Raw genomic sequence first — 25,383 nt, 5'->3', positions numbered from 1 at the left:
TAGTTTTTCTGCATTTCTTAGATCTGGGTTCCCCCCTCCGTTGTGTACTGAGAGTACACAGAGTATTTCCTTCCAGACAGTTTGAAGCTGTGGACAAAGACACTTCAGGGAAACTAGAAGTGATTTCCTAACAGCTCATGTTTGGCCAAAAACAAGACTTGCAGGCAAGTAGCGACTCCCTTCTTCTTTAGCTGGTGTTGGATGAAGTGGTGAAGTGTTCATATAAAAAATACCTTACTGTAAAAATACTATTTTACAAGTAAGAGCATTGGAAATCTTACTCCTGTAAATGTATGCACAGTAAGTATAATTGGGATATCATGGGATGTAATTTACAACATAACAACTTCATATGTTTTGTATGCTAAACTCTTAAATTGTAAAGTAACTAGTAACTAAAGCTGTCACATTATTACAGTGCAACAAAGTAAAGTATGTCCCTCTGAAATGTAGTACAAAAATGGCATAAGAAGAGACTCAAGTACTGTACAAGTTTCTCAAACTTGAGTACTTGAGTAGATTAGTTACATTCCATTACTTAGTTACATGAAATGAGCAGCTTCATTTTGCCGATAGTTGATGTCTGCTCTGAGGAAAAGTGATAAATACAGCTAACATTTTATTTCACATTTATTTGCTTCAACATTCATGGCGGAGTGGTAGCCAACTGTTTGTTTCAGTCATCTGATGTAAATGGCCTCTGCTTGTGACTGAGATTGGACTCAGTGGTTTCATAGCTCTCAGTAATATAGTGGTGCTTGTGTCTTAGGCTTCATGAGATCATAATATCCATAACTTTATCCATATTGACATACAATACTCTATCTTATTTTTTACATGGAAATGAGGAAAAAAAACCACGGAAATCTTTTTGAAGAATATGCTTGTAATGCGGTTGCATTATTATTCCCAGCTTTTTCATGTTGTTTTTACATTGGTATTTTTTCAGCTGTTCCTGATGAACCCTAATCTTCTTTTTCAAAAAGGTCCATTTACTGATATTGTTTGTTGGTGTTTAGATTTCATGGATCAAGAAAGTAATTTTCCTCCAGGAGACAATGGAGAACCTGCTCTCATTGGTCGAAGATCGCTGGGTTTTCGGGAGGCTGTCGCCATGGTGATCTCGCACATCCGTCACAAAGTCATACAGGGATTTTTTGTGCTCTCTATCGTCTTCCTGCTGCTCTGGGTCGCCACCTTTGTGTATGGCAGCTTCTACTACTCTTATATGCCTGTGGCGTCTTTTTCCACACCTGTGCACTATTACTACAGGTGTGTATGTGAAGTCTTGTCCAGCTGCATCAGGAAAACACCGTGTGTTTGATTCTCACACTAAATTAGTCATGTTGTGTCTGCAGGACAGACTGTGAATCTCCTTCCACCTTTGTGTGCTCTTATCCAGTGGCCAACATCTCTCTGATGAGGAACAAGAAACATGTATGTGTGTGTGTGTGTGTGTGTGTGTGTGTGTGTGTGTGTGTGTGTGTGTGTGTGTGTGTGTGTGTGTGTGTGTGTGTGTGTCCATACATCCGTCCACTGTCTTATAAAAATGTAATCTTTTTCAAATACACATTCAGGTGCTGACATTCGGCCAGGCCTACCAGATGTCTCTGCAGCTAGTGTTGCCGGACTCTCCGGCCAATCGGGACCTGGGCATGTTCATGATCAAGACAACCTGTTTCTCTCGGGATGAGGGGCAAGTTGCCTCCTCTGCTCGCTCTGTGAGTTGTTGATTTGTTTGGCTCACCACATGGGCACATGTTCACGCAAATTGCGTTTCATCACTAATTCCTGCAAATTCCAATGATTCGTAGTTGCATTGTTGTGTTTGTCTCAGGCAAGAAACCAGCTGTCCACCTCCAGCTCCCGCTTTGTGAGTACAACACGGATGCATAATGAAGTTTTAATCACACAGCCTGGTCGCAGTCAGATTGGGGCTGCTTATGCTTGCTGCAACAAAACGTGCTCTCAATGCTCAGGGGGATTGAGATGATGGACGAACAAATACATTGTGGAAGTAAAGATGAAGATGAATTTAGTTTAAATGACTTTAATATAATATTTATCCTACACAAAAATATCTATTTGAAACACAAATAAATGTTTTGCCCCAGGAGACTTAAAGGAGACTTAAATGAATACATGTTGCCTACATGAGCGCGTGCGTCTGGATGACTGTGTTGTCCTGCTGTGGTCAGACGATGCTTCAATACCGCTCTGACCTGGTGAAGAACCTGAAGACGATGCTGCTCCTCCCGGCCTTTCTGACCGGCGTTTCTGAGCAGAAACAAGTGCTGGAGGTGGAGCTTTTCTCCGACTACACCGACGACCCTGTGAGTCGTGCACTGCTTTGTGAATGCATTGGCATGTGTCAGTGCCATTGAACAGCAAGCAGGTATTTTGTTGACGCTTACCTTGTCTTCACGTGCACAGTATGACCCCTCGGTCACGGCCGTCATTGAGATCCTGTCCAGCAAGGTGCAGATCTACTCAGCTCAGCTCCATATTCATGCTCACTTCACTGGTATAAGGTAGGTGTACACCATGCTTTATTACAGATCTGGCAGTAGATGGTGATGAAATGAAATATTCCTTAAACCTACAGCACAAAATGAGGCTGCAATAGATATGATACTTGTCCAGAGTTCTACAATATAACATATTGGGAGATATTTGTCCCATGTACCACCAAGAGTATGATGTAGCAATCTCATAAAACACTACATTTAAGTGAAAGGTTCTCTGTTGAAAGAAGTAGTGCCTCATTAACCTAACATGGACACAGAAAACCTATTGCCTTGGCAGGGACTCTAGAAGAAATAGCCTTTTGGCTCATTCTGGCACTTTTTTATACCATGAGTATTTCATATTTTCCACTGTCCCTTCTCTCAAATAAACTAGCGTGGAGACAGACGGTTCTCCACCAACAGATGCCTCATTACATCAGAACTACACACTTCTTCACTAGAAAAAATCTCACTCTCTCATGTCTCCACCTACACTTACAGCCCACGGGGGAGTAAATGCATGTTCAGATGTTTTGTGTTTGTGAAGATAACTATTGATAAGACCTACTGGAACATAAGTAGGACTTAAACTGAGAGAAGGTGAGGTGACAGCAGCCTTTCAAGCATCACATCGTAATTCCAGTAATGTTTTCTTTGTTTCATATGTCAGATACTTGTTGTTCTACTTCCCTCTCCTATCTGCCCTGGTGGGAGTGTCCAGTAACTTCATCTTCCTCAGTCTCCTCTTCATCCTCAGCTATGTGAGGCTACTGTTGAGATTGGATTGGGGACCTGAGCAGGTGAGAGGAAAGGTTTATTTCAATACAATAGGCTCGTTTGAGATGAGCTGACAAGTAGACGAGATAAGGTGGCAGCCTCAGGAGGCGATGACACAAAGCTGCAGTGAGGTCAGAAAGTTTCCAACAGCCTTTAGAAAAGTTACAGGAAGTCACAGAAATAGTTACAACGCGAGACTAATGGCCTACAATCAAGAGGTAAATATTACAATGACATCGAAAATTGGGATTTTCTACAAAACATGGTATTTGTTGCGGCGATCAGTGATCAATTCTGGCTCATCTCCAACAAGCCTCATATTTCCATACAGCTGCAGGGCTGCACGCTTCATGATTTTGGTGTTTAAAGAGTAATTAAACCCCAGAGTTTTACCTGAATATACCCCGGAAATATTACAATGCCTTTGTAATTCCTTTGCAGTAAGTCTGTTGTACCATTTGGTTATGTGGGAACCCACTCAGTGAACTACATTTCTCATCTTGCACAATGTACGTCACCAGCATTGCCGTTACCTTGGCTTGCTACCTAGCTAGGTAACTTAGATAATTGCACAAATAGATGAATATTACATGCAACAGCTCTTTTTATTGGCTGGGAAGCAGAAGAACGAGGAGGACCCGATGCTCTTGCGATCACATCAGAATCAGAAAGCAGTTTATTGCCAAAGATTGTTTCAAAGAAGAACATCCTGGTATGAAACACACAAGTATAGTCACTTGTGCGACTTTTGGGTTTGTAGTCTTTCTGATTACCAGTCGTATACTTCAACAGTTATATCACAAAACCCAACTTTGTTGACATTTTCTTTTAAATGGCATAAATTGCATATTTCAAATTCGAACGTATCAAACTATTTTTTGTCACTCGTCATTGTCTTGTTATTATTTAAAAAATAAGGAGTCACGGTGGAAGGGGCTGGACCTATCCATAGCAAAGTATCTGCAATGGCCGGGTTTCAACAAGTAGAGGGCAGTCACTATGCATATTTTTAAAAGATACATACAGTATATATATATATATATATATATATATATATATATATATATATATATATTTGCACTTAAATATCTAGATTTGGACCTGAAAAAACAAAATTCTATAATTATACTAAACTGTATATACTATGTATGTATGCATGATTGTCTTTCAGCTGAGAGTGGTTTGTTACTCTTTAAGTGGGTGTGAGGTGAATTCCTCTCATGTGTTGTAGCTCAGACTCAGCGAGCTTGTTTCCCTCCTTGTTTACAGCTCAGAACAGAAGGGCCGCTGTCAGACAGGAACGGGAACATGAACATGAACAACAACCAAGAAGTAGATGACAAAGATTTTACTGCAGGTACAAAAACACAGGCGCGGAGAACTTCCACGTTTTAAAGTTATTTGCATCAGTCACTTGGTACTGACTATAAGAATAATAAATAATACATTCCCTGACAGATTCTGCAGAGCTCCCCTCTAGATGACCCCCACAAATCTGAGCCGGGAGGACCCCATCTGCAGGATTCAGCATTCACACTATTGAGAGCCAAATCTTTATCTTCAGCTACTTCAGCTTTCAGCTACACAAACCATTTAACTATCAAAACTATTGAGCTCTTTAAGAACATCTCTGCTGTGACTTTTCATGCTCTACCGCTTGTTGTTTTTAAAATATTAAGCTTTTTAAAAAAAATTAAATAATCAGCAACTGCTTCCACATACGGCTAAATGCTTAATTTAAAATTGAAATCGGTTACAAGTTTTTGAACTATTAAAGTATGTAGAGCTTTTTTGAATTCATCTTTTAACGTTTCAGATTATACAATAGGTCTGTATTCGAAAATGTATTAAAATTGTATTTATTTAAGGACAGAAAGTACAGCAGTATATGAAATGTGCCAGATTGTAACCCAGGGGCTAATTACCATGTGGAGTCCATAAGGCAGATTCATGTAGTATTACAAAATAGAAGATACAGTATTTAAATTTTCTGTATAAACAAGAAAACAGAAAGCAAAGACAGGACGATTCATTAGTATGCGTTAAAACATCGAGCTAAAACAGTACAGCATGCAATTAGAGGTGGTCTAAGCCACACCTTCAGGTGGTTCTTGACGGTGGCCAGAGTGGGACATTCCCTTATGGTTGAGGGTCGCGTGTTCCAAAATGCACTTCCTTTAAAAAACGAGGCGCTTTGGCTGAAGGAGGTTTTTCTGAAGGGAACTTCACAGTCCCTGATAACAGCAGAGTCAACCGAGTCTGTCTGTATCTGATAAACTCTTCCAGTGGGGGTGGCGCCATGGAACACTTTATATATTAAACATGCAGAGGAGAATTTACATACATTTAGAAAACTCAGTTATATTTCCCTAAGATGTTGCAATGATGATAAGAAAAAGGTTCTTTATGTCCTTTTTGTACAGAAGCTCAACTGGTTTCAGGACAGTAGAACCAGACCAGCTGGTGATGCAGCAGTTCAGATGTGAACATCATAGAAACAGAACCTCTGACTTATAAAGATGGAATTTAATGTTTACTACAACTACTACTACTACTACTACTGCTGCTTCTACTACTACTGCTGCTGCTTCCCCTTTGCTATACAAAAGTTTTTACCAATATGTGTATTACTTGGCTGCTGCCTCATTCTACAGCACATTGTGTTGCAATAAAACCTTTGCATTTATCAGACTATTAGTTTGTTTTTTGGATAGTTAGAAAACACGGAAACAGTTTACCCACAAGGTATACACTCATATGGTGGAGGACACCGTAGGACTACTCGGTTTCCACCACGCTGTCCGACACAGTGTCATTCCTGTGCGTCCTCCTAAAGCTTGGAAACTGAATGACATCACTGCATGCAAAATTTTGCACCAGTCAGGGGAAAGAGAGTGATGTAGCTGAGTAACAGGCACAGAGCTTTCCAACAGATGGAAGACACAGGTCAGGTCAGGTAAGGTACGGTAAGCTGAACACAAATTATCATTTAGGATTTTATAGAAATATTGCAGAGGCTGTGATAGAATGGTGTTCAATCTTTCCTCAAACATGTTCAAAACTATGCATCTCTTGTTAACATTTCCCTGTTTTGTAAAAGCATACATGGTGGGCTCATGGATTGGATTCACCACCTACACGCACACACTGGACTTAAAGATGGAGATGACGAATGATAACCACGTGGAGGGGACGGAGACGGAGGACAAGACAACTAGCGATCATGACTTTTCTGCCAAAGTATCGGATGAGATGCATCAACATCTGAAATTCAGTGAAGGGTCTTCCAGCGGCGGCAGGCGGGTCAAATTCAGAACCAGACCCAAACTCCAGTCCGTCAAAAGTTTCCCCCCTTACAGTCAGTGCATAGGTGGACTCGGAGAGGACGGGGACCACGAGCTCAATTCAGAACCAAGCAACGTGGTGAGGGAAGACAAGAACAAAGTTGCTCAACGCGCGGAAACAAAAGAGGACTTCAAACTGAAGGTGAGGTGTGCAAAGGATGAGGTGAAGGCAAGATGGAGGATGAGGAGGACGGAGAGGTTAGGGGGGAGCTATGAAGTTGATACTGACGGATGGGAGAGGTGGAGCGGTAGAAGAAGCTTGGAAGAGACTGGAGGAGAGATGGAGCTTAAGGATAAGGAAAGGGAAGAGGGCAGAAACATTGAGTGGACACACTGGAGAGGAAGAAACTCCAGTTTTGAGATAGATAGAAAAGAAGATGATGAAGAGAGGAAGTGGTCTCCTGTTTCAGCAGCAGAGGCAAAGAACGAGGGGAGCGTGAAGACCCCAGAATGGAGGGACGAGGAGGTCAAGGAGGTGCCGGGAGAGGGTTCCACAACACATCAGAGGTCCTCCCCACATCCAATCCTCTCCAAGCTTTTGCACTCCTCCTCGTCCAATTCCTCCAGCTCCTCCGTCAGCCTCTCCTCAGCAGAGAGTGATGAAGTCTTCAGCGAAGGAGAGGATGTTGGCTCAAAGAGGAGTGCATTCAGGAAGGTGAGAATGGATGGATGTGATTTCAAACTACAATTTTCATTTTTGGCATTTGCTACCCTGGTCTGGCATCACGCCGGTGCATCTGGCTGCTCTGTTTTTCCCGTGGAAGAGGCTTACTAAAACTATATTTCTCAACAGTTCTTTGCACCTGTGGTGTTGGTAAATTTGCATAGGCTTGAAAGAGGACCTTGACAAGGTCAGATTTGAATGGTGTTTGCATGCCAGGCTGTTGCTGCTGCTACAGATATGAGAATAGACGAGACAGGCAGAGTAGGTCTAAGGAGTAGACTTTCTCAGTGCAGTCTATATAATTATACATCTAATATATAATTATTTTATATATAATTATTATTATTATTATATTGTCTTTAAAACATTCCATCTGTGACCAACAGCAACATTTAGGATGCAAACATCTGCAATGTGAAGGAAGTTGTCATAGATATCACATAATACAGAAAAACTACAAATATAAATATAATATAATAATATAAATACTATTTTGCAACCTCTACTGAGCATGCTCCGGTCTACTTTAGCTTCCCTCGGCTTTTCGACTTTTTCACTGGCCATGCCTGTGTCTGCTGGCAGCTGTTTTGTGTATATACAAAACATAACTGTCGAGGTACGCACTGTTTGTAAACACAAAGGTCAATGATATGTTTGTATGGTGTGATGTGTCCCAACAAATGATCAAAATCAGAGATACATTTTCTATTATCCGACGGAATGGCCTTGAGCTGCTCTGTTGGCCTTTATTTTGGCAGACATTATGACTCGTGGGAAAAGCACATAATGAAATGAATGATGGCTTAATTTCATTTAATTTCTTCAGTCTCAGGGTCCTGGTATTGTGTGTGCTGGCTCACTGTCACACTGCCATGGCTTACTTGAATGGAACAGAGCCATCAATGGCTAATTGTATTAGTAGCACCTGTGCTTTGCCTGGTATGACAGGAAGAAAAATTACACAGGTCTCCCTAAACATGAGAGTCCCATACTTCTGAGCATTAACCTACATAAGGAGGTCATACGTTGGCTGAGAACTGCCACCTCACAGCAACAAGGCCCTGGTTCCACCCTGCATACTGGCTGAGGCTTTTCCACTTGCACATATATGCAGACATTCAGGTTCGGGTGAAATCCTGCAGATAGCCTGCAGCATGCCCGTATCTACCACAGAGGTCATGTCCTCTTTACTTCCTTCCGCAGGTTTCGGTTCATTCATTAAAAATAATGAAGCTGACAGGACTAAGATCTCTGCATTAATGCCGCCCCCCAGGTGGATTATAAACATGCAGAGTGAATGCTTGCTTGCTGAGATGATGTGCTCTTCTTTTGTGCCTCAGAGCCGCTCCTGGAAAACCTACCTGACCATGATGCAATGGTCGCTCCAGCGGCAGAGCTCCTGGGTCCAGCTGGCTGGACATCAAGGCATGTTCATCCAAAACAGACGCATACAGACACACAGAAACTACTGCAATCATGTCTACAGTTTACACCATTGGGTTTTCCAACACATTTATTCATGTCGACATTGTCTAAGTGAGGGCTTGTCATCTCGTACAGATACCTCATCTGCCTTCGTGTTTTATTAAGCATGTGTCTATAGCTCACAATTCTCCCTGTTTTCCCTGCCTCACTGGTTGCTGCCATCACCAGGTAACTTCCAGCTGAGTGACGGAGGGGAGGTGTTGAAACTGTACAGTGAAGTGGAGGCAAAGTGTCTGGACTGCCTGATGAGAGACCCGCTAAGACCCTTTGTCCCGCAGTACCACGGCTTGGTCACCAAGGGGGAGCACTGCTACATCCGCCTGGAGGACCTGCTGAGAGGCTTGAGGAGACCTGTCATCATGGACTGCAAGATGGGAGTCAGGTAGGTCTGAGAGCAACTATTTATTCCTAGCAGAAGTGACCAGACCAGTCTTGCAGGCGTACGCACTAACATTGTAGGAATAAGTGTACTCATGATTACTACGATTAGATGAGGGGTTTTTAAATACATGACTTTCCTTCTCAGGACGTACCAGGAGGAGGAACTGATCAAAGCCCGGAATAAGGCCATCATGCGGAGTGACATGTACCAGAAGATGGTGAAAATCGACCCGTCCGCTCTATCAGCAGAGGAGCACGTACAGAAAGGGGTAACCAAGTGCCGATACCTTCAGTGGAGGGATGCAACCAGTTCTACGTCAACGCTGGGCTTCAGGATAGAAGGCATCATGGTATGAGTAAAGACCAGTGAAATCCCTGCATAACTCAAAATGGACCTATTTAACTGAGCTGTTTAATGGACTCTCCAAGTTTTCACGTGTGTGCTGTTGTGTTGCTTCTCTGCGAGTCAGATGGAAGACGGCAGCGTCAAACGGGACTTCAGGAAAGTTCTGACTGTAGCTCAGGTCACGGAGGCGTTGCTGTACTTGACCAGGAGTCAGCTGGACATCCTGGTCAGTTCTGTCTATTGTGAAAATTCTCGCTACAATCCTCTTCTTTAAGACATCTCCTAAATCATTCTATATAAATGTAAAAAAAAAAACACAAACAAATCAAAATATAAAGATCCTGGTACACAAAATACCTCCATATAGGCATTGTATTTAAAACATTTTAATGAAGGTTGAATAAAAGACAACAAGAACAACATTTAGGACAATACATTGAACTAGCAACTAACTGATAAACAGAAACAATGTTAAAATCCCATAAATGTTCCTCCTTTCCTTCCCTAATCTTTGCTACTAGTTCCTGTCATGTGTTAATTTGATGTCCACTCGCCTCAGTTTATTACATTACTCTGTTATGTGTGTACTAATCGTTGCTGCTGATTCACAACTCTACCCATCTGTGCTCTCAGAAAGCGTACCACTCCAGACTCCTGGCCCTGAGTGATGTACTAAAGAATTCCCTGTTTTTCAGAACCCATGAGGTTGGTTTTTCCAGAGACAAATGTTTGCCTGTTAAATGCTGCCTTAACCCTTGGATGCATGAGTGGTTGGGCCCTACACTCTTCCGTAGTGGGTCGCTGTCCAGTCATTGACATTCCATCTCTTTTTCTGAAGCTTTTGATGTCATAGTCCCTGTTTTTTCTCCTCACTGCACGCAGGTGTGACAAACTACCTGTTTCTGGCTGTGAACACTGCACACAGGTACATTGCATTTTGCACACCTATTGTTGACTTTGCGATCTTTGTTATTTGGGCTTCTCTTTCAAAAGTCAACAATAGGTGTGGAAAATGTGTACCTGTGTGCAATGGTCACAGCCAGAAACCAGTTTGTCACAACTGCGTGTTCACTGCATGCAGTTGTGACAAACCTGTTTGAGACAAGAAGACAAAACAGGGACTATGACATCATCAAAAGCTTCAGAAGATGAAGAAGGAGATGAATTATCAATGACTGGACAGTTACACACACACACACACACACACACACACACATACACACACATACACACACACACAATTAATGTTGACATTGTTCTGTGCAATCAATGTCCTTGGTATTCAATGAATATTGTCTAAATGCTTGAAAATGTTCCAAATGTTAAAAAGTTAAAAAAAATTAAATAATAATAATTAAATAACTGAAACATAAAAGCATTCTTGTGTGTACAATACAAAACATAACATAAATGATTATTCTTAACAAAAATGGCACAAAAATGTATTGATTCTAATACGGGTGATTTTTGACCCACTTATGGAAGCTTGGGGTAGTAATACAAAAAATAAAATTTCTTAAAATGTATAAAAGGTCAATTGAAAATTTAAATGGCACCATATAAAAAAACATGTTTTTGAGGAATATGAAATCATAACTTTTCATTACGAAGATATTGCAAGAAAACAACCTCAGCACGTCATCTTTGACCCACTTATGCATCTAAGGGTTAAATCATATTAAAAACGCATTGAGCCGAGATATGTCTTTGCTGATAATTATTATGATCTGTATGTTTGACCTGACCAGGTGATTGGCAGCTCGCTTCTCTTTGTCCACGACCACAACAGCAAGGCAAGTGTGTGGATGATAGACTTTGGGAAGACGACCCCGGTGCCTGACACGAACAAGCTCAGGCACAACGTCCCGTGGGCCGAGGGGAGCAGAGAGGACGGCTACCTCATCGGTCTGACCTCCCTCATCACTTCTCTGAGCCAGGCCATCAGTGTGGCCTCCTGGCAGCAGGAGGACAACTGTGGAGAAGAAAAGAGTGTTGCATGAAGTACGCTGAGGGTTGTGGTGGAGAACTGGAGGCTTGTTTATGAGCCATCTGTCGTCACGGGCTGAGTAAAACAACAACATAACAGTATCAGCTAAAATCCTTGTTGTCATCTTGCAAATGTACATCTGGCATGTACACACTGTAACGGTGGAGACTGTTTCATTTCAAAGACTCTTTATTCTTTTCTATTCCCTTTTTTTAAGCATTCATAAAGGACTAAAAAATAATTTTCCCTGCGTTGGTGTGTAAAAACTCTCTATGCAACACATAAGATTATTTGTCTACAGCAGCAAAGGAAACTCCCTATGCACATATGACTGAACATCCTCATGTTCTACCTGCCACAAGTCAGTCTACTTTAAAAAAGACTAACCAACCATAAGAAAAGACATTTTAAAAATGCAATGCGTATAAAGTGTGTGTGGATTTTTTTTGAGTCATGTCAAACTGACTGGGATGTCCAGGAAAAGCTCATTGACATAATGTAATGCCATTCATTATCAACCTAATCTAAATCATACGGGTGACTCTTTCTGTCCCGTGTCCTCCTCTGGGACTGATGGACACATCCAGTTCCCACAACCACATTCCGTGCAATAATTTTAGTTAGCTTCTCTATCAAAATAGTTATTTTGACAATCACACAGACAAATAACCAACATTTATTTGCAGAAAAACAGATACTAACATATAGGGCATTTATGTATCTGTCTTTCTGCAAGTAAATGTTGGATACGATTAGCATTAGTTTCCACTTTAGACACTTTAGATCTAAAAACAGTAATCACATACAAGACCCTTGCAATAAATTATATCTTTATTAAGTTTATAATCAGGTTATGTTTTCTTTCAGAGGCATTAATTCAACTTAATGGTCATAATGGAGACTGCATGGAGGTGTTTCTAATATTCTGTCCACCTCAAGACACGGCTTTTAATAAATGGCAACACAATTCTGCAGCACCACAAACGACAAATGAACATATTAGATATCTCGATGAGGGAGGCTATTATTAATTGAATTGCCGTTATCTTAAGGTGGACTTGAACTTTATTTTCCTTTATTATATACCAGCTCCATACTGAGGTCATCCAGGTCAGGTCCTCTGGGTTGGACACCTTCCACGAGGTGGCGCCATGTTGTTGTTCAAGTTGGAGGAAAGTTAGCGTGCTAGTCTGACAAGACACTACCGGAGACCGCGGACAGTAGGTAGAGGCCATTGTTTCCCATATTATCACGAGAAATATTGACACGGTAAAAGAAATGGATTGGCATTTATTGTCGGGAAGGTTCCATGGGCCCAGCTTCAAGTTAGTTAGCTACTTTAGCTCAATAGTCATAGCACCCGACTGGGGGAGGGGAGGGTTAAATTTAACCTCACGCAGACTGACAGAGCACGTGGGAAGTCTTCATATGAATGCTCTCTGTACGTTAGTAGGTTTACATTCTGACAGGTTTCCTAAAGGCTGAGATTGAGGCGTTGTGGTGTAGGATGGACCGTGTGAAGCTGTCTCGGGGAAGCTACCCCAACCTCGCCGTGGTGACACGCGTGTTGGACGAGGGTAAGTCCGGTCCGGTGGTTACATCCAAGTTCATAGCCTCAGTGCTGACGCCAAATGATCCATTCACAGCTGACATGTTTGACTTGCCACTGTAAGAAAAGCACATGTTGAATTGTTAACATTCATGGCTCAGCTCCATCAAGTCTTCATGTAAGTTATTCCAGTGAGCCAACAACACTGCACATGTGAGAAGTTTACCTCCCAGGATTTTCTGACAGAAATCTCCTTAGGGTTTAGGCAGCAAACCTATTTGGTTAGGTTCAAACTTCTGATATGTGGCTCTCCACTAAGTGTAATGCATCCATCATTAATGTTATTAAACACAACAGTCAACCATGTCTGAGTGGCAGACCATATTTCTCTGAAGCCTGTCAGCAATTACAGTATTGGAAGGATTACCAACACTTATTAAGGACAGCAGTTGACAATACAAAAAAACGATGTATTCAAAAAGGCATCCTTAACTATATATATATATATATTTGTAGACTTTCTAATTTCGTATCAAACGTTTAGGTAAATATATTTATAACAAGTACATATTAAAACAAGTGCTGCTTTTGGTAGCTGCTTTGTTGAAGCCCCATGCACAATGAGAAGTATTTAAGGAGTAGTATTAAAATGCATAATAAAAATAGAGTTTATGACAGAACAGTTGCATTTATGTATCTAATAAAGTGGCCACTAGGTGTTTTTGACTCCCTTGACAATAATTATGCTTCCATGAATGCTAACTTGTGTTCTGAAGAAAATGTGACAGATTAATGACCATGAATATTTAAATGACATACATATTTTAAACATCTTTGAAAGCACCTGGGTGGTTTTTAATGAACTCTTACAGGCAACACTGAAAATCTGCTGTAACGGATTCTCAGTTCACCTTATGTTTCTGTCTTTAGCATGTTAGCAACGTTACCATGACGACCATGGGGAAATATCTAACCTGAGGTTATTTATTGTACCATAAAAGTGTTCCCCCACGATGTCAAGTCAAAGCTGGCGTTAATAATGTCTCCAAACTCTTTTGTTTGAATTCCGCGCCGTTTTTTGTTGTTGTTTTGTTTGCACCGGAAGAGAAACCACGTAGGGTATTATTTCCGTTGTCTCTCCGTCAACGCGCAGCATTAGCAGCTAGCATGCTAGCCACGAGCTAGAGCTAAATAGCAACGTGCAATCGTGTCGTGCTCGCCTTTGTGTTTCATCTGGCACAAAGGCTCCACTACTTGGGATGTTTGGACTTTTCCTCAAAGCCTAACATTCGTGTTTCTTTAAAGAAAGAAAGAAACAACGCCCCGCTATTATACTTTTGGCCAAGGGCTGTGTGTTTTTTGTATCCTTCGCTATCCCAGAAATATGGCGGACGGCGGACATTACTACAACGGTAAGACGCCCTGTTTCCTACAGCGTTAACCTTACATCTTTTTGCCACATGTACCGTTCCCTTTAGACCGAGGGGACTTTATGGTGAGGAGGGAGGTCAGGAGCAGTGGTTGCCTGGTCCTTGGAGGTAAAATCATACTCGCCCCAATCCCCAGAGATAAGTGTATGTAAACGTATTTACATAGTACTGAATATATATATATATATATCTCAAAACACAGTTAGAGCAGAGATCAACAAGGTATGGCAAGATTATTTTTGTCAGAGACAGAAGTTATATAAGATGTGTAGTTTTTTACAAATGTATAATGCACTATTTTGTATATTTAACCCCAGTTCTGCAACAGTTTTTTTGTCTGGACTGTGTATGTTAGTGGTGTGAATTGAAAACGAACTAACTTCTTAACTCTGTTCCCTTTCTCAGAGCATGATGACAGAACCGCACCGTTTCGCAACCGTAAAGGCAGAGGCAACAACAAGGGTCGTTTTAATGACAGGTCCCGCCGAGACCGCACACGGGGAAACCACTCTGGAGGCTTTGGAGGTCCTGGCCCACGGTCTAGGCTTGACGACGCTGACGCAGATGTAACAATGAGTGACGGCGCTCAGGACAACAGCTCCAGATTGTAAGTGAGCCGGTGCATTGTTTAACACTTTGTTGGTGGTTTAGGATTGTCATCTGATGTGTTTGTTGTGATTGCTGAGTGTGACTTTATAAAGAGTGCTCAAGGAATTGTATTGTAAGAGTGTTAGACAAAAGAAAAGTTCAAGAACTATTTCTCTCACACTACACCGCTCCTTCACTGGCTTCCTGTAGCTGCTCCCACCTGCGTCAAGACACGAGTACTTGCGTACTGTGCTACTAACGGATCAGACACAGCTTACATCCAGGACGTGATTAAACCCTACACCCCAGCTCGCCCACAAATTGGCTTTTTGCTCCCTCACTGCGAGGGACACCTAGTCACGCTACTAAGTTTGCTGTCTTGGCTAAATGGTGGAACGAGCTCCCCATCGACATCCTGACACTAGAAGATCACCATGGCTAAGAATATGGTTTATTTGAATTAATAAAAATAAAAAAATGTATTCCACTTACATCCTGCACTTATATGTAGAATCTGTAGCCTATTTATAGAGGGGGGAGCTTCGCCAGGAATGTCTGTAACAAATCACTGATGTGTTGTGTGATTGAATGATAACCCGCATTTGGCTAATCCCTTAGACACTAATGACCGGACGGTGTTGCAAACTACACATCTTTCTAACTCAAAATCAAGTGAAGGTGAATTCAGGCAATCTGCTTGAAGTTGTTGCCCCAATGCAAAACTAGCTGTGGGCAGTCACAGACAGACATCTCTCCTTTGATGTTTTGAGGTTGTAATTAGATTTAAAAATTGTGTTTAAGTGTTTAGGATAGGTGAGAAACTGAATGAATGTAAACTGAACTGTTTATGATCCTACTAAAAAATAACCTTGTTTGTGTCGTCCTTAGCAACCCATATGGTAGACCTTTTCGGAAAGGAGGGGATGGACGATTTGACAGAGACAGGCGACAAGGCAAAGGGGGAGGAGGTGGTAGAGGAGGAGGCGGCTTTAGAGGTGGAGACAGAGGTGGTGGAGGCAACGGAGGAAAAAGCCGTTCAGGCTGGTTCAAAGTAACGGTGCGTATTAAAACAGTTACCACAGGACATCCATGCTTCTAAATTTGTAATCTGTTTAATGAGATCATATTTTGCCATTTCTGTGTGACAGATACCACATGGAAGAAAATATGACAAGAAGTGGTTGTTGCCGGCTCTTCAGAACATTTGTACCCTTCCCTTCACACCTGTACAGGTGAGGTTCAGTGCAGTATTATGATTATTAATTACAATTTTGATACCTATATGCACTGAAAACTCGTAAGAAATGGCGTTTGGCGACATCGTCTATGTATATATGAATTTTAATTGTTTCTTTCTCCTCCCGTCTATCCAGTACCATGTTGACCATAACAGGGTCCATTTCTACGTCGATGATTCCTCTATTGCCAATGCCTTGCACAAATGTTCTCACAAGATCACAGACGTAGATGGCTATAAGGTATGTTGGGTTAATATTGGAAATCTCCCTCTTATTACTGCAGGATGTGGAAAAGTACCTTTACACCAAACACAAAGCACATTTTTGCCTTGTGTTACTTGCGCAAGAGTGACTAGGCAGTTCACTGTGCACATGAATACTGAAATAGTTGTTTCCTGCTATATTAATGTTTGAATATTGTATAGAGAACTTTTAATCACATTTCCATTTGCTCATTTCCCTCATACCATGTAATGTTTGTTTCTTCAAGGTTGAAGTGCACATCAACCCCAGTGCTCCACCATCCTTCCTCCTCTCTGACCTAAAGCCTGAACACTTGGAGCATCTGAAGGTGAGGTAGACGAAGTAATAAACTGTCTGAAGGTGCATGAGACATTATAAGATGCCTGTTAAAGTCGCCCTAAAAACTGTGGTTAAAACTTAACTTAGTCTCTGATAAAGTGTGTGTGTGTGTGGATCAAAATCCATGTACTAAAATTAGATTGAGATTGGTAAGGAAAATGACATACCCTAACCAGGGTATGGTCAGCTCTGCACTGTCAGTGACAGAAGTGGAGAGGGGTTTTGTTAGTCCAATAATCATTTGGAGGAAGTTTCTATGTTTTGCTGAGGGCTTTATTTAGGCTGTTGTTTATCTTTCACAGCAATGCATGGCAAAACGTTTTGATGGCTCCCAACAAGCATTGGACTTGAACAACATCCGAACAGACCCAGGTGATTATACTCTCCTAAGTGTTTTCATACTTGTATGCAAATCATACAAGACTTTTCGAAGTAAATGATCACTACTAGGGTTGCACATCTCTTTGTGATAAACGGTTCGATATGCATCTAGATACACAGGTTACGATTCGATTCAAAAACAATATCCTTTTATTACAGACCGATTCGAATCGATTCCATACAGTGTAACGATATGATTCGATTCCACGGTTAATATTTGTTGTAGATATTTTATAAAATAAAGAAGCCGATTCTATGAAAGTGACAGTACAATAGTTTCTTTTCAAATATGTAAAATACCACATATCCCCAAACATTGTGGCTGTATGGCACTGGCAAAAAAAAAAAAACCAGAACAACAAAATCACATGTCAATGTATTTATTTTTAGACATGGACCAAAAAAAAGTCTGGCTGAATCGTTGGATGGCGGTCACAGGACAGTGTCGTGGACGCTACCCGTGCTGCGGTCGCCTCTTGTGGCGCAAGTTGAGACACAAGCGATCGACATTCAAAGCCATCCATCTCTCACGTGCGGTCGTGGGGTGCCTGCGGTCACACGGCAGCGTTGCAGCCGCCTACCTGTGCTGCGCCCGCCCCTCCACCTCCTCCATTTTCCGTGTTGTCCCTTGTTTATAACTCGTACCAGCTAGGCAGCTACGGCGTTTCACGGGCAGCTTCAGCTCTCGCGTTGTTTTAGAGACGCTGGTGTAATGCCGCCAACCGCTTCAAAGTCTCGCGATACTCGATCCATGACTCTGTAAACGATTCATCAAGGAATTAATTGATAATTCGTATCGATTGAGGAGGCTGCTACCGATGCAGCCATATCTCTCACTTGTTGAACCGAATATCCGGTCGCATCGGTTTATCGTTTACAACCCTAATCACTACAATGTTTTACATCGATAATGCAATAGATGGTGCAGACATTTCCTTTATTACCTTACTGTCATTGAAAATGATTTTCCAGAATTGGTTTAATATATTGATTGCTGATTTTAATTCATGCGACAGACCTGGTTTCCCAGAACATTGAAGTCATCTTGAACAGGAAGACAAACATGGAAGCTGTCATCAAGATCATTGAAGAAAACATTCCAGAGGTACATTTAATACAGCACATGATTTTAATATTGTTAGCTGGAAAATAAGTGACAAACTATTTGCTGTTGTCTTAATGAAGGTGCACATCGTAGCTGCTTTCTTATTAAGTGGTTGGTCAAACTAAACGTGCTAACACACATCTCTCTGTCTCTTGCCAGCTCACAGGCTTGAACCTCAGTAACAACCGCATTCACAAACTGGATGAACTCACTGATTTAGTTTCCAAGGCACCTAATCTGAAGACCCTCAACCTTTCCCACAATGAGGTGAAACTGACTGCTTAGTTGATTGAATTAATAATGGAAACCAGGCACATTACCTGATTTCTTTTTGAATCCTCCTGTAACTAAAGCATGTTCTGATTCTGTCTCGTCATCCAGCTGAAGTCGGACCGGGAGCTGGAAAAGGTGAAAGGCCTGAAGCTGGTGGAGCTGTGGCTGAACAGGAACCCTCTGTGTGACCTATTCAAGGATCAGGCCTCCTACATCAGGTCAGTCAGCGATTTTAAGATTTTATCTGGGGGAAACAGTGGTATGACTGCTTGTGTGTGAGTACGGTTGTCGAGGAGTCTTTCCTTTATGACAAGAGTATGTAGCAGCGCACTACAGAAGATCAAGCAAGCCTTGGTATGTGTGTAGAAGATGCCTATACAATAATTGAAACCATTTTCCCATCTGTCAAGGATGAACTTTTGGACCAAGCAGAGCCAGCTGACATTGAACATTTGACTCCCTGTAAAACATATATGTATGGAGGTTGTTTTACATATCCTCACACTCGAAGATTTCCTTTTCACATTGCAAAGTAAACTTTTTTTTTTTTTTTTTCAAAACTTGCTGACAGGACATCTAATCACAATGCCCTTCTACGTTGTTTTTCCTCTCAGCTTGCTTACACTCTCCACAGCCAAAAAAGCCATCTTCTTTCTGCCAGTATTTCACCTTCTCTTTGGGGAATCTTTACTAGCTTTAGTCTATTTTATGGTCTCAGTGATGCTGTACCCAGCACTCCCCTGCTGACATCCTAGTTAGTTTTCCCATAAACTACTGTAAAAAAAACAAAAAACAAACATTGCACTGCTGATGATGTATAACTCTGAGAAGGCGGACTGGAGGGGAAAAAAGACATTCACCTTGAAAACCCTTTAACACAATTTACCGTGAACTGCTTTCAAACACAGATCGCAACAATCTCTTGAGCAGTTCTGTAAAACACTGTAGGGTGTTTAAGCAGAGAGGGCAATCCACGGTTGTCTTGACAAATGTTTGAATGAAACACAGCCAATGATTCCCCTCCCCTCGTAGCACCCTTGCCCACTTGGTCACCTGTATCAGGCGAGTATGGAAGGCTGGATAGCCCATGACGGGTAAGATCCCACCTCGAAAACCTGGGACAACCTAAGGCAGGCACAGTCACGATTACTCGGCCGGACTCCCCATGAGCTCTGACTCACTGAGAAAGCGACAAGAAGAAATTGAGAAGATGGGGCTCAATAGCAGCCGAGGTGGAGGGGGATATGTGTCATTATCAATGACCAAAGATGGACCACAGAGAGAAAGCAGTCTGTCTCTTCCACTAAGTTGGTTCCGTTTGGCCTAAAACAGGCCTTTGCTGTTCAGTGAAGTGGAGAGTTAAGCGCCCTTAACAAACTTCAGAGGGAAATGTGCTCCAAACTGGAAATTGAAGTCCAGTCTTGCCTGAAATAAGTCGAGTGGGGGGAAAAATGTGAAAATACTTCCTCTTCCAGTTTCTGGTGGCTGAGACCAGTACAAAAAACGGCTCCAGTATGTGGCAGAGAGCACGGTAGATCATTGCCACTCTAGTCCGATGCTTAATGATCTCCCAGTCCCTCTGTAACCAGAGGCATGGATCCAAATTAACCTTGACAATTAAAAGCTTACAGCACAAATACCCATCTCTGCAGATTTTATAGTGGCTTTGAGATACTTGACTGGTTTGCATGTGCAGCACGGGGAAGGCAATAGGATGAGTGGTGGGACTGCTGCGTCCAGCTCACTCTGAGGCCAGCTGTCCTTTTGTGCAGCTCTATTCTCAGGTTGTCTTTCTTTGCTGATAATCATGGCAGCTGACACCATCAAACTTACTCACATGATGAGTCATGATGTTACACTATTTGTGGTAGTGTTTGGTGTGAATTAACCAAAAATGTTTACCCCCCCAGACCCAGTTTGTTTTTTGTTTTTTTGTAATGTGAACTCCTCTCCTCCCCCAGAGTTGACGGTGGGCATGAGGCTGGAGGCAACCACCTCTCTCCCAACACTGCACAACACCTTTATTTAATTCATTTCAAATGGGTGTGTTTGCTGGTTGTAGCACCGTCTGGTAGAACATGGTTCTCTGCATGTTTATATTTGTGCGAAAAAGTGTGATTGTATTGCTTCCCTGTGTCAGATCTCTGTATATCATCATATTGGGGGGAGATGGTGAGTATACCAACTGGTAAGTCCACTTTGGGGTGGGAGAACTGTCAAAGGACACGGCATGAAACTGAAGGGAAAAATGAAGGCATGAATGATAGCCCATTCGTGAATTTCCGTGTATTAAAAAGATCAAACCCCTTGTTTGTAGTTATACTTACTATTATCTATATATCTGTACATGACTGTATTCTTCCAAATACTTTTGACATTGTATCAGCTTAAAATGACAAACTGAAAGGTCACAGAATGACATTAAATGGCAGCAGGTGTGACTGACGGTGCCTTCTACAGTAATTGAGTTGTTGATTAATTCCTGATGATAACTTTCTTGGTCTTGGTTTTGTTCCATATCAGTGCTGTGCGGCAGAGGTTTCCCCGGCTTCTCAAACTGGTATGTCTACATGGCAACTTCCTCACTTCCTGTCTTTGCAATCATCTTTCAATGCAGCACATTGCAATGTTGCAATAAAGACAACTTTCTGAGTTCCTACAAGTTGGGAAATGCAGAGAAAATACATTTTGTATAACAAATTTGCTGTGTCTGGATGGTGTCATATTGCTAAAGAAATTAATACAAAGTGGCAGAACAGCTGGCCAGCACTAATTTCTCTTTTTATCACGTGTGGCTTCTTTTTAGGATGGCAATGACCTTCCCGCACCCATTGGATTCGATGTGGAAACGCCCACCATTATCCCCCCCTGCAAGGTTACTTCTTTAATCTTGTGATTAATTATGTATTTTAGATATTTTAACTTGGACTGACAAATCAGTGTTGTCTTCTGGAGTGCATGACATTCAGTAGAACCTCTCCTATGTGTGATTTCATTAATAATTCATTTTTGGAAGATTAGGCTGCATTGTCTCAAGACTGTTACTGTCTCCTTCATGTACAACCTGACAACCTTTTTTTTTCCATTTGACTATCCAGGGCAGCTGTTTTGGCTCTGATGAAATTAAGGTCATCATCCTCCGTTTCTTGCAACAGTGAGTTCCTAACTTTTTTTTATGTTGACAATCTTCTGGCTACTTTCAGTGGACCAGTGCCTGTTTTCCAAGCACTGGTAATGTGACCCAACTCGTGGCTGATTCACCAGTACTGCTTATAACACAATTTCAGTACCAAAAAGGATTTGATTGTAAGAAGGTATCGCAGGAACAGGAAACGCAAGAAAACTAAATCAAGTGACGTGTGACTGTGTTGCAGGTACTACAGTATATACGACTCCGGGGACAGACAGCCACTTCTGGATGCTTACCATGATGGAGCATCGTTGTCCCTGACAACACCTTACACCACCCAGAACCCCTCCAGGTAAGAACACACGCACTGTCTACATGAAACAGTGAATGACGCATAAATGAATGGGTTGTAAAGTTTTCCAGTGTTTCCACAGTCAGTCTTATGAGGATTTAGTTATTAAGTTATTATTAACTCTTATCTCTGATCCCACTGGTGACATCTGCCTATATGAGTCTTTGAACTGTATTCACATGTATTCCATCTGTTGCTCTCCTGGTTTTAGGAGCAGTCTGGGAGAGTATCACAAAGACACTCGAAACCTGAAGAGAATTAAAGACTCCAGTGAGTTTCCACTGTCGCGTCTGAATTGTTGAGATTTAATGTTTTTTTAAGATTTGAGATACTTCATGATGTTCCCTTCCCTGAATCGTTTCTTCTTCTTTTTTTTAGCGATGCGGTTTCGACTTCTGAAGCACACGCGATTGAATGTTGTGGCGTTCCTCAACGAGCTGCCCAAAACCCAGCACGACATTGCCTCTTTTAATGTCGACGTAAACACCTTCACAGTAAGATCATATTTCTTCTGTTAGCCAGCACTTGTCATGAGCCTTTTCCTCTAACTGTGAATCATTTCTCCGTATTAATTCTGCAAAAATGTTTTCGGTTTACAGAACACACTACTATCATTCACTGTGAGCGGAGTCTTCAAAGAAGGTGAGTTGTTTTGGTCATCGTGATTTTTTTTAATTTTTTTCCCTCATCCACTGCAAAGATAAGGTGTGTTGATTTTGTTGCTAATGTGTCTCATGTTTGTTTTTCAGTTGCTGTTGATGGCAAATCCCGGGAGTCAACCATGGCTTTCTCTCGAGTTTTTGTCACAGTCCCAGCAGGGAATTCTGGGTAAGTTTAGTGAATTCCCAGTGGTTTTTATCACCTTCCTGTTGTCCTTCACACATTCCCTGAGGAGGAGTTGTAGTACTAAATTAGTAAGCAGTTGTGAATCTTCTAGAAAATAACCCCTATTAAAAACTAAAGGGTGACATCAGTTATATGGTGTGCATCTTAAAGTTCACATTGGGGTTCCTCTGTATGTTGCATATTGCTACTGTGGCCAAGTTAGAGATTTTAATGTTACTCCTGTTCACTGCAGCCCTTATGGAGAAAAGAAGTCCACTTGGGTTACAGCTGAAATGCAGTATAGTACCGTATAAATACATTTCATTTTAGCATTCTTATTTTCTCCTACATTCTAAAGATAATGAATCTTATATTAACAGTTTAGATTTTTTATTTGACAAAGTAACATATTGCTAAACAAAGAAAACGGTCCCATCAAGCTCAGATCAATATGTCAGTTACAGATTCACACCTAGACAATTTCGAGTTGCCAGTTCACATAACCTGCACATCTTAGACTAACTGCATGAGAAAAAATAACTTTCATTCATTCAATCATTTTACATGGCCTGCAAATCTACAGCATATTACACCCAATTGTTCTCTTTTTCTTAAATGGAGGCTAACGGAAACCCCAGCTTATTACCAGCATCCAAAGACTGGAGTTAGTTAACATACTGATATTTTTACTTTTTAAAAGTTGGATCCATTTAGGATCAATGCTGCCATCTACTGTTGCAAGTGGGTTTGTGTGAGCATGTACTGTATCAATGATTTTGAAACTTTCCAGTTTGAAATTGCCTCTGTGTTTTAAAAGTGCATACAAATAAACATGCCTCGTCTTAAATCATGCATCTACTACTTCGACACCATGAGTTATCTTGTTTTCTGTCTGTGATCTTCCCGTTCTGCAGCTTGTGCATCGTGAACGATCAGCTTTTCATCCGAATGGCGACAACAGAAGAGATCCGTCGAGCCTTCGTTGCTCCTGCCCCAACTCCATCATCTAGTCCCGTCCCAACCCTCACTGCGCCGCAGCAGGAGATGCTCACGGCCTTCTCGCAGAAATCTGGCATGAACCTGGAATGGTCCCAAAAGTAAGTCTTGTTTCTGTGTAGTGTTGTGTGATATAATTTATTCCCTTAATTTAAGATATCTAAACAATAATTCTCACCAAAACTAATTCTCTGTTGCAGGTGTCTGCAAGACAATGAGTGGGATTTCAACAGAGCGGCACAAGTTTTCACTCAGTTAAAGGTAACATGACTGTTCATAGTTCCTCTCTCTGCATTTCAATCAAAAATCAATCATTTTAAAGCAAGGCTCTGAAATGCTTTCTCCTTTCTCTTTCCAGGCTGATGGCAAGATCCCTGACGTTGCATTCATAAAATGAAGAGTTGAATCGTACTTCTGTGAAATAAAATTTGCAGTTATTTTATTTGTCTTTGTTTTATTAAAATTAATCTAGATCAGGTTTATTATTTTGTTTTAAAAGCGAATGTTCGACTGAAATACTAATGTTATGATACCATTTTTTGTTGTTATTGTAACCTTAGTTTTTGGTCATTTGTATAGAAATGACTACATGTTTTCATATAAATAAAGATATGACCAGTGGTTTAACATGTTGATTTGTTGTATTATGTTGAACAATAAAATCATATTTTTTTACACAATTGATACATTTCACTTCAGCCACAATTGGAACAAAATACAGATTTTTAAACTTCTTTTGTGACCTTGGAAATGCTAGTTTGAGAACTCTTGAAAAGGAAATGGTAGTAAATGGGCATAATTCTGGGGTTCCTAAGCCCTTTATTAGATATTTCTATATTGGAAACCCTGTATCAAAAACATTTAATGCTTTGTTTTAGATTGAGTATCAATTACAGTTTATCATCTACCTTTCCTGGGTATCCTATGATACTTGTGCAACCAAAACTCAAATGTTTATAATGCAGTCAGATATGAGACGTTTAAAAATTAAACCACGTGTATCTATATTTACAATAGCAAAGTAAGGATTTTAATGCGTTCAGCAGAAAAAGCAGCAGGTGCTCTTAAAGCTCTTACATTTCCTGAGCTTATGTTTCGTGTGGTAGCGGTTCTGAACTATTTTGTATTAAACCTTTTTGACTTTATTGACCAGACCTGGGGTCAACAAATAGCATGAATCTACTCTAGTAGCTGAAATGATAAGAAATGGAAAGTCTATTAGAAACAAAGCACTAATTAGGCTGACTGATGATGAGTAGGTGATGTTCGGTGAACGCAATTATTTTTCTAAAGCATATAATAGAACTATCAACCGCAGCCTCCCTATTAACTACGCAAAACACTTTATTATACTCATGCCAACTGTAGATAAAAAAGTATATTCATGTATCTGAAAATTAACAAACACCTAATGAAATTTGTAATGGGGAAGTTGAAAAAAAT

The 25,383-nt window shown here is 41.1% G+C and overlaps 3 protein-coding genes across 3 annotated transcripts; all 3 read left to right on the top strand.

The window, feature by feature from the left end:
- Positions 1–92: 92 nt before the first annotated feature.
- LOC311013724 (seipin-like) lies at positions 93–4,768 on the top strand (the record flags this gene model as incomplete). The annotated part of the gene is made up of 10 exons (XM_084009905.1): positions 93–164; positions 1,020–1,272; positions 1,359–1,437; positions 1,578–1,721; positions 1,838–1,873; positions 2,199–2,333; positions 2,434–2,531; positions 3,178–3,307; positions 4,554–4,641; positions 4,743–4,768. Exons 2-10 carry the CDS (start codon positions 1,025–1,027, stop codon positions 4,766–4,768), a joined length of 984 nt encoding a protein of 327 aa, XP_083866031.1. The 5' UTR covers positions 93–164; positions 1,020–1,024.
- A 1,453-nt stretch (positions 4,769–6,221) lies between these two features.
- Positions 6,222–12,072, top strand: LOC311013507 (uncharacterized protein). The gene is made up of 8 exons (XM_084009595.1): positions 6,222–6,240; positions 6,385–7,283; positions 8,633–8,717; positions 8,946–9,159; positions 9,304–9,508; positions 9,629–9,730; positions 10,138–10,209; positions 11,253–12,072. Exons 2-8 carry the CDS (start codon positions 6,390–6,392, stop codon positions 11,502–11,504), a joined length of 1,824 nt encoding a protein of 607 aa, XP_083865721.1. The 5' UTR covers positions 6,222–6,240; positions 6,385–6,389; the 3' UTR covers positions 11,505–12,072.
- A 2,122-nt stretch (positions 12,073–14,194) lies between these two features.
- nxf1a (nuclear RNA export factor 1a) lies at positions 14,195–24,620 on the top strand. The gene is made up of 21 exons (XM_084009057.1): positions 14,195–14,452; positions 14,876–15,077; positions 15,947–16,115; positions 16,207–16,290; positions 16,432–16,536; positions 16,787–16,867; positions 17,181–17,250; positions 18,276–18,364; positions 18,524–18,631; positions 18,746–18,855; positions 21,161–21,197; positions 21,444–21,512; positions 21,736–21,791; positions 22,012–22,119; positions 22,331–22,389; positions 22,498–22,613; positions 22,719–22,761; positions 22,869–22,947; positions 23,859–24,041; positions 24,141–24,201; positions 24,299–24,620. The coding sequence occupies exons 1-21, from the start codon at positions 14,425–14,427 to the stop codon at positions 24,335–24,337; spliced, it is 1,896 nt and encodes a 631-aa protein (XP_083865183.1). The 5' UTR covers positions 14,195–14,424; the 3' UTR covers positions 24,338–24,620.
- Positions 24,621–25,383: the final 763 nt, after the last annotated feature.

This window comes from Eutrigla gurnardus, assembly GCF_963514095.1.
Source record: "Eutrigla gurnardus genome assembly, chromosome: 5".
NCBI classification, from domain to species: Eukaryota; Metazoa; Chordata; class Actinopteri; order Perciformes; family Triglidae; genus Eutrigla; species Eutrigla gurnardus.
Note: the sequence above shows the minus strand (reverse complement) of the source record. Positions and strands in the feature narration are given on the sequence as shown.

What these genes read in the sequence shown, in the direction of transcription:
- nxf1a (XM_084009057.1), top strand. Translation starts at nt 14,425, where the DNA reads ATGGCGGACGGCGGACATTACTACAACG. An exon ending in CAGACGTAGATGGCTATAAG is followed by an intron (nt 16,537 to 16,786) that starts GTATGTTGGGTT and finishes TGTTTCTTCAAG; the next exon opens with GTTGAAGTGCACATCAACCC. An exon ending in CAACATCCGAACAGACCCAG is followed by an intron (nt 17,251 to 18,275) that starts GTGATTATACTC and finishes TTCATGCGACAG; the next exon opens with ACCTGGTTTCCCAGAACATT.
- LOC311013507 (XM_084009595.1), top strand. Translation starts at nt 6,390, where the DNA reads ATGGTGGGCTCATGGATTGGATTCACCACCTACACGCACACACTGGAC. An exon ending in AGAGGAGTGCATTCAGGAAG is followed by an intron (nt 7,284 to 8,632) that starts GTGAGAATGGAT and finishes TTTGTGCCTCAG; the next exon opens with AGCCGCTCCTGGAAAACCTA. An exon ending in GACTGCAAGATGGGAGTCAG is followed by an intron (nt 9,160 to 9,303) that starts GTAGGTCTGAGA and finishes TTTCCTTCTCAG; the next exon opens with GACGTACCAGGAGGAGGAAC.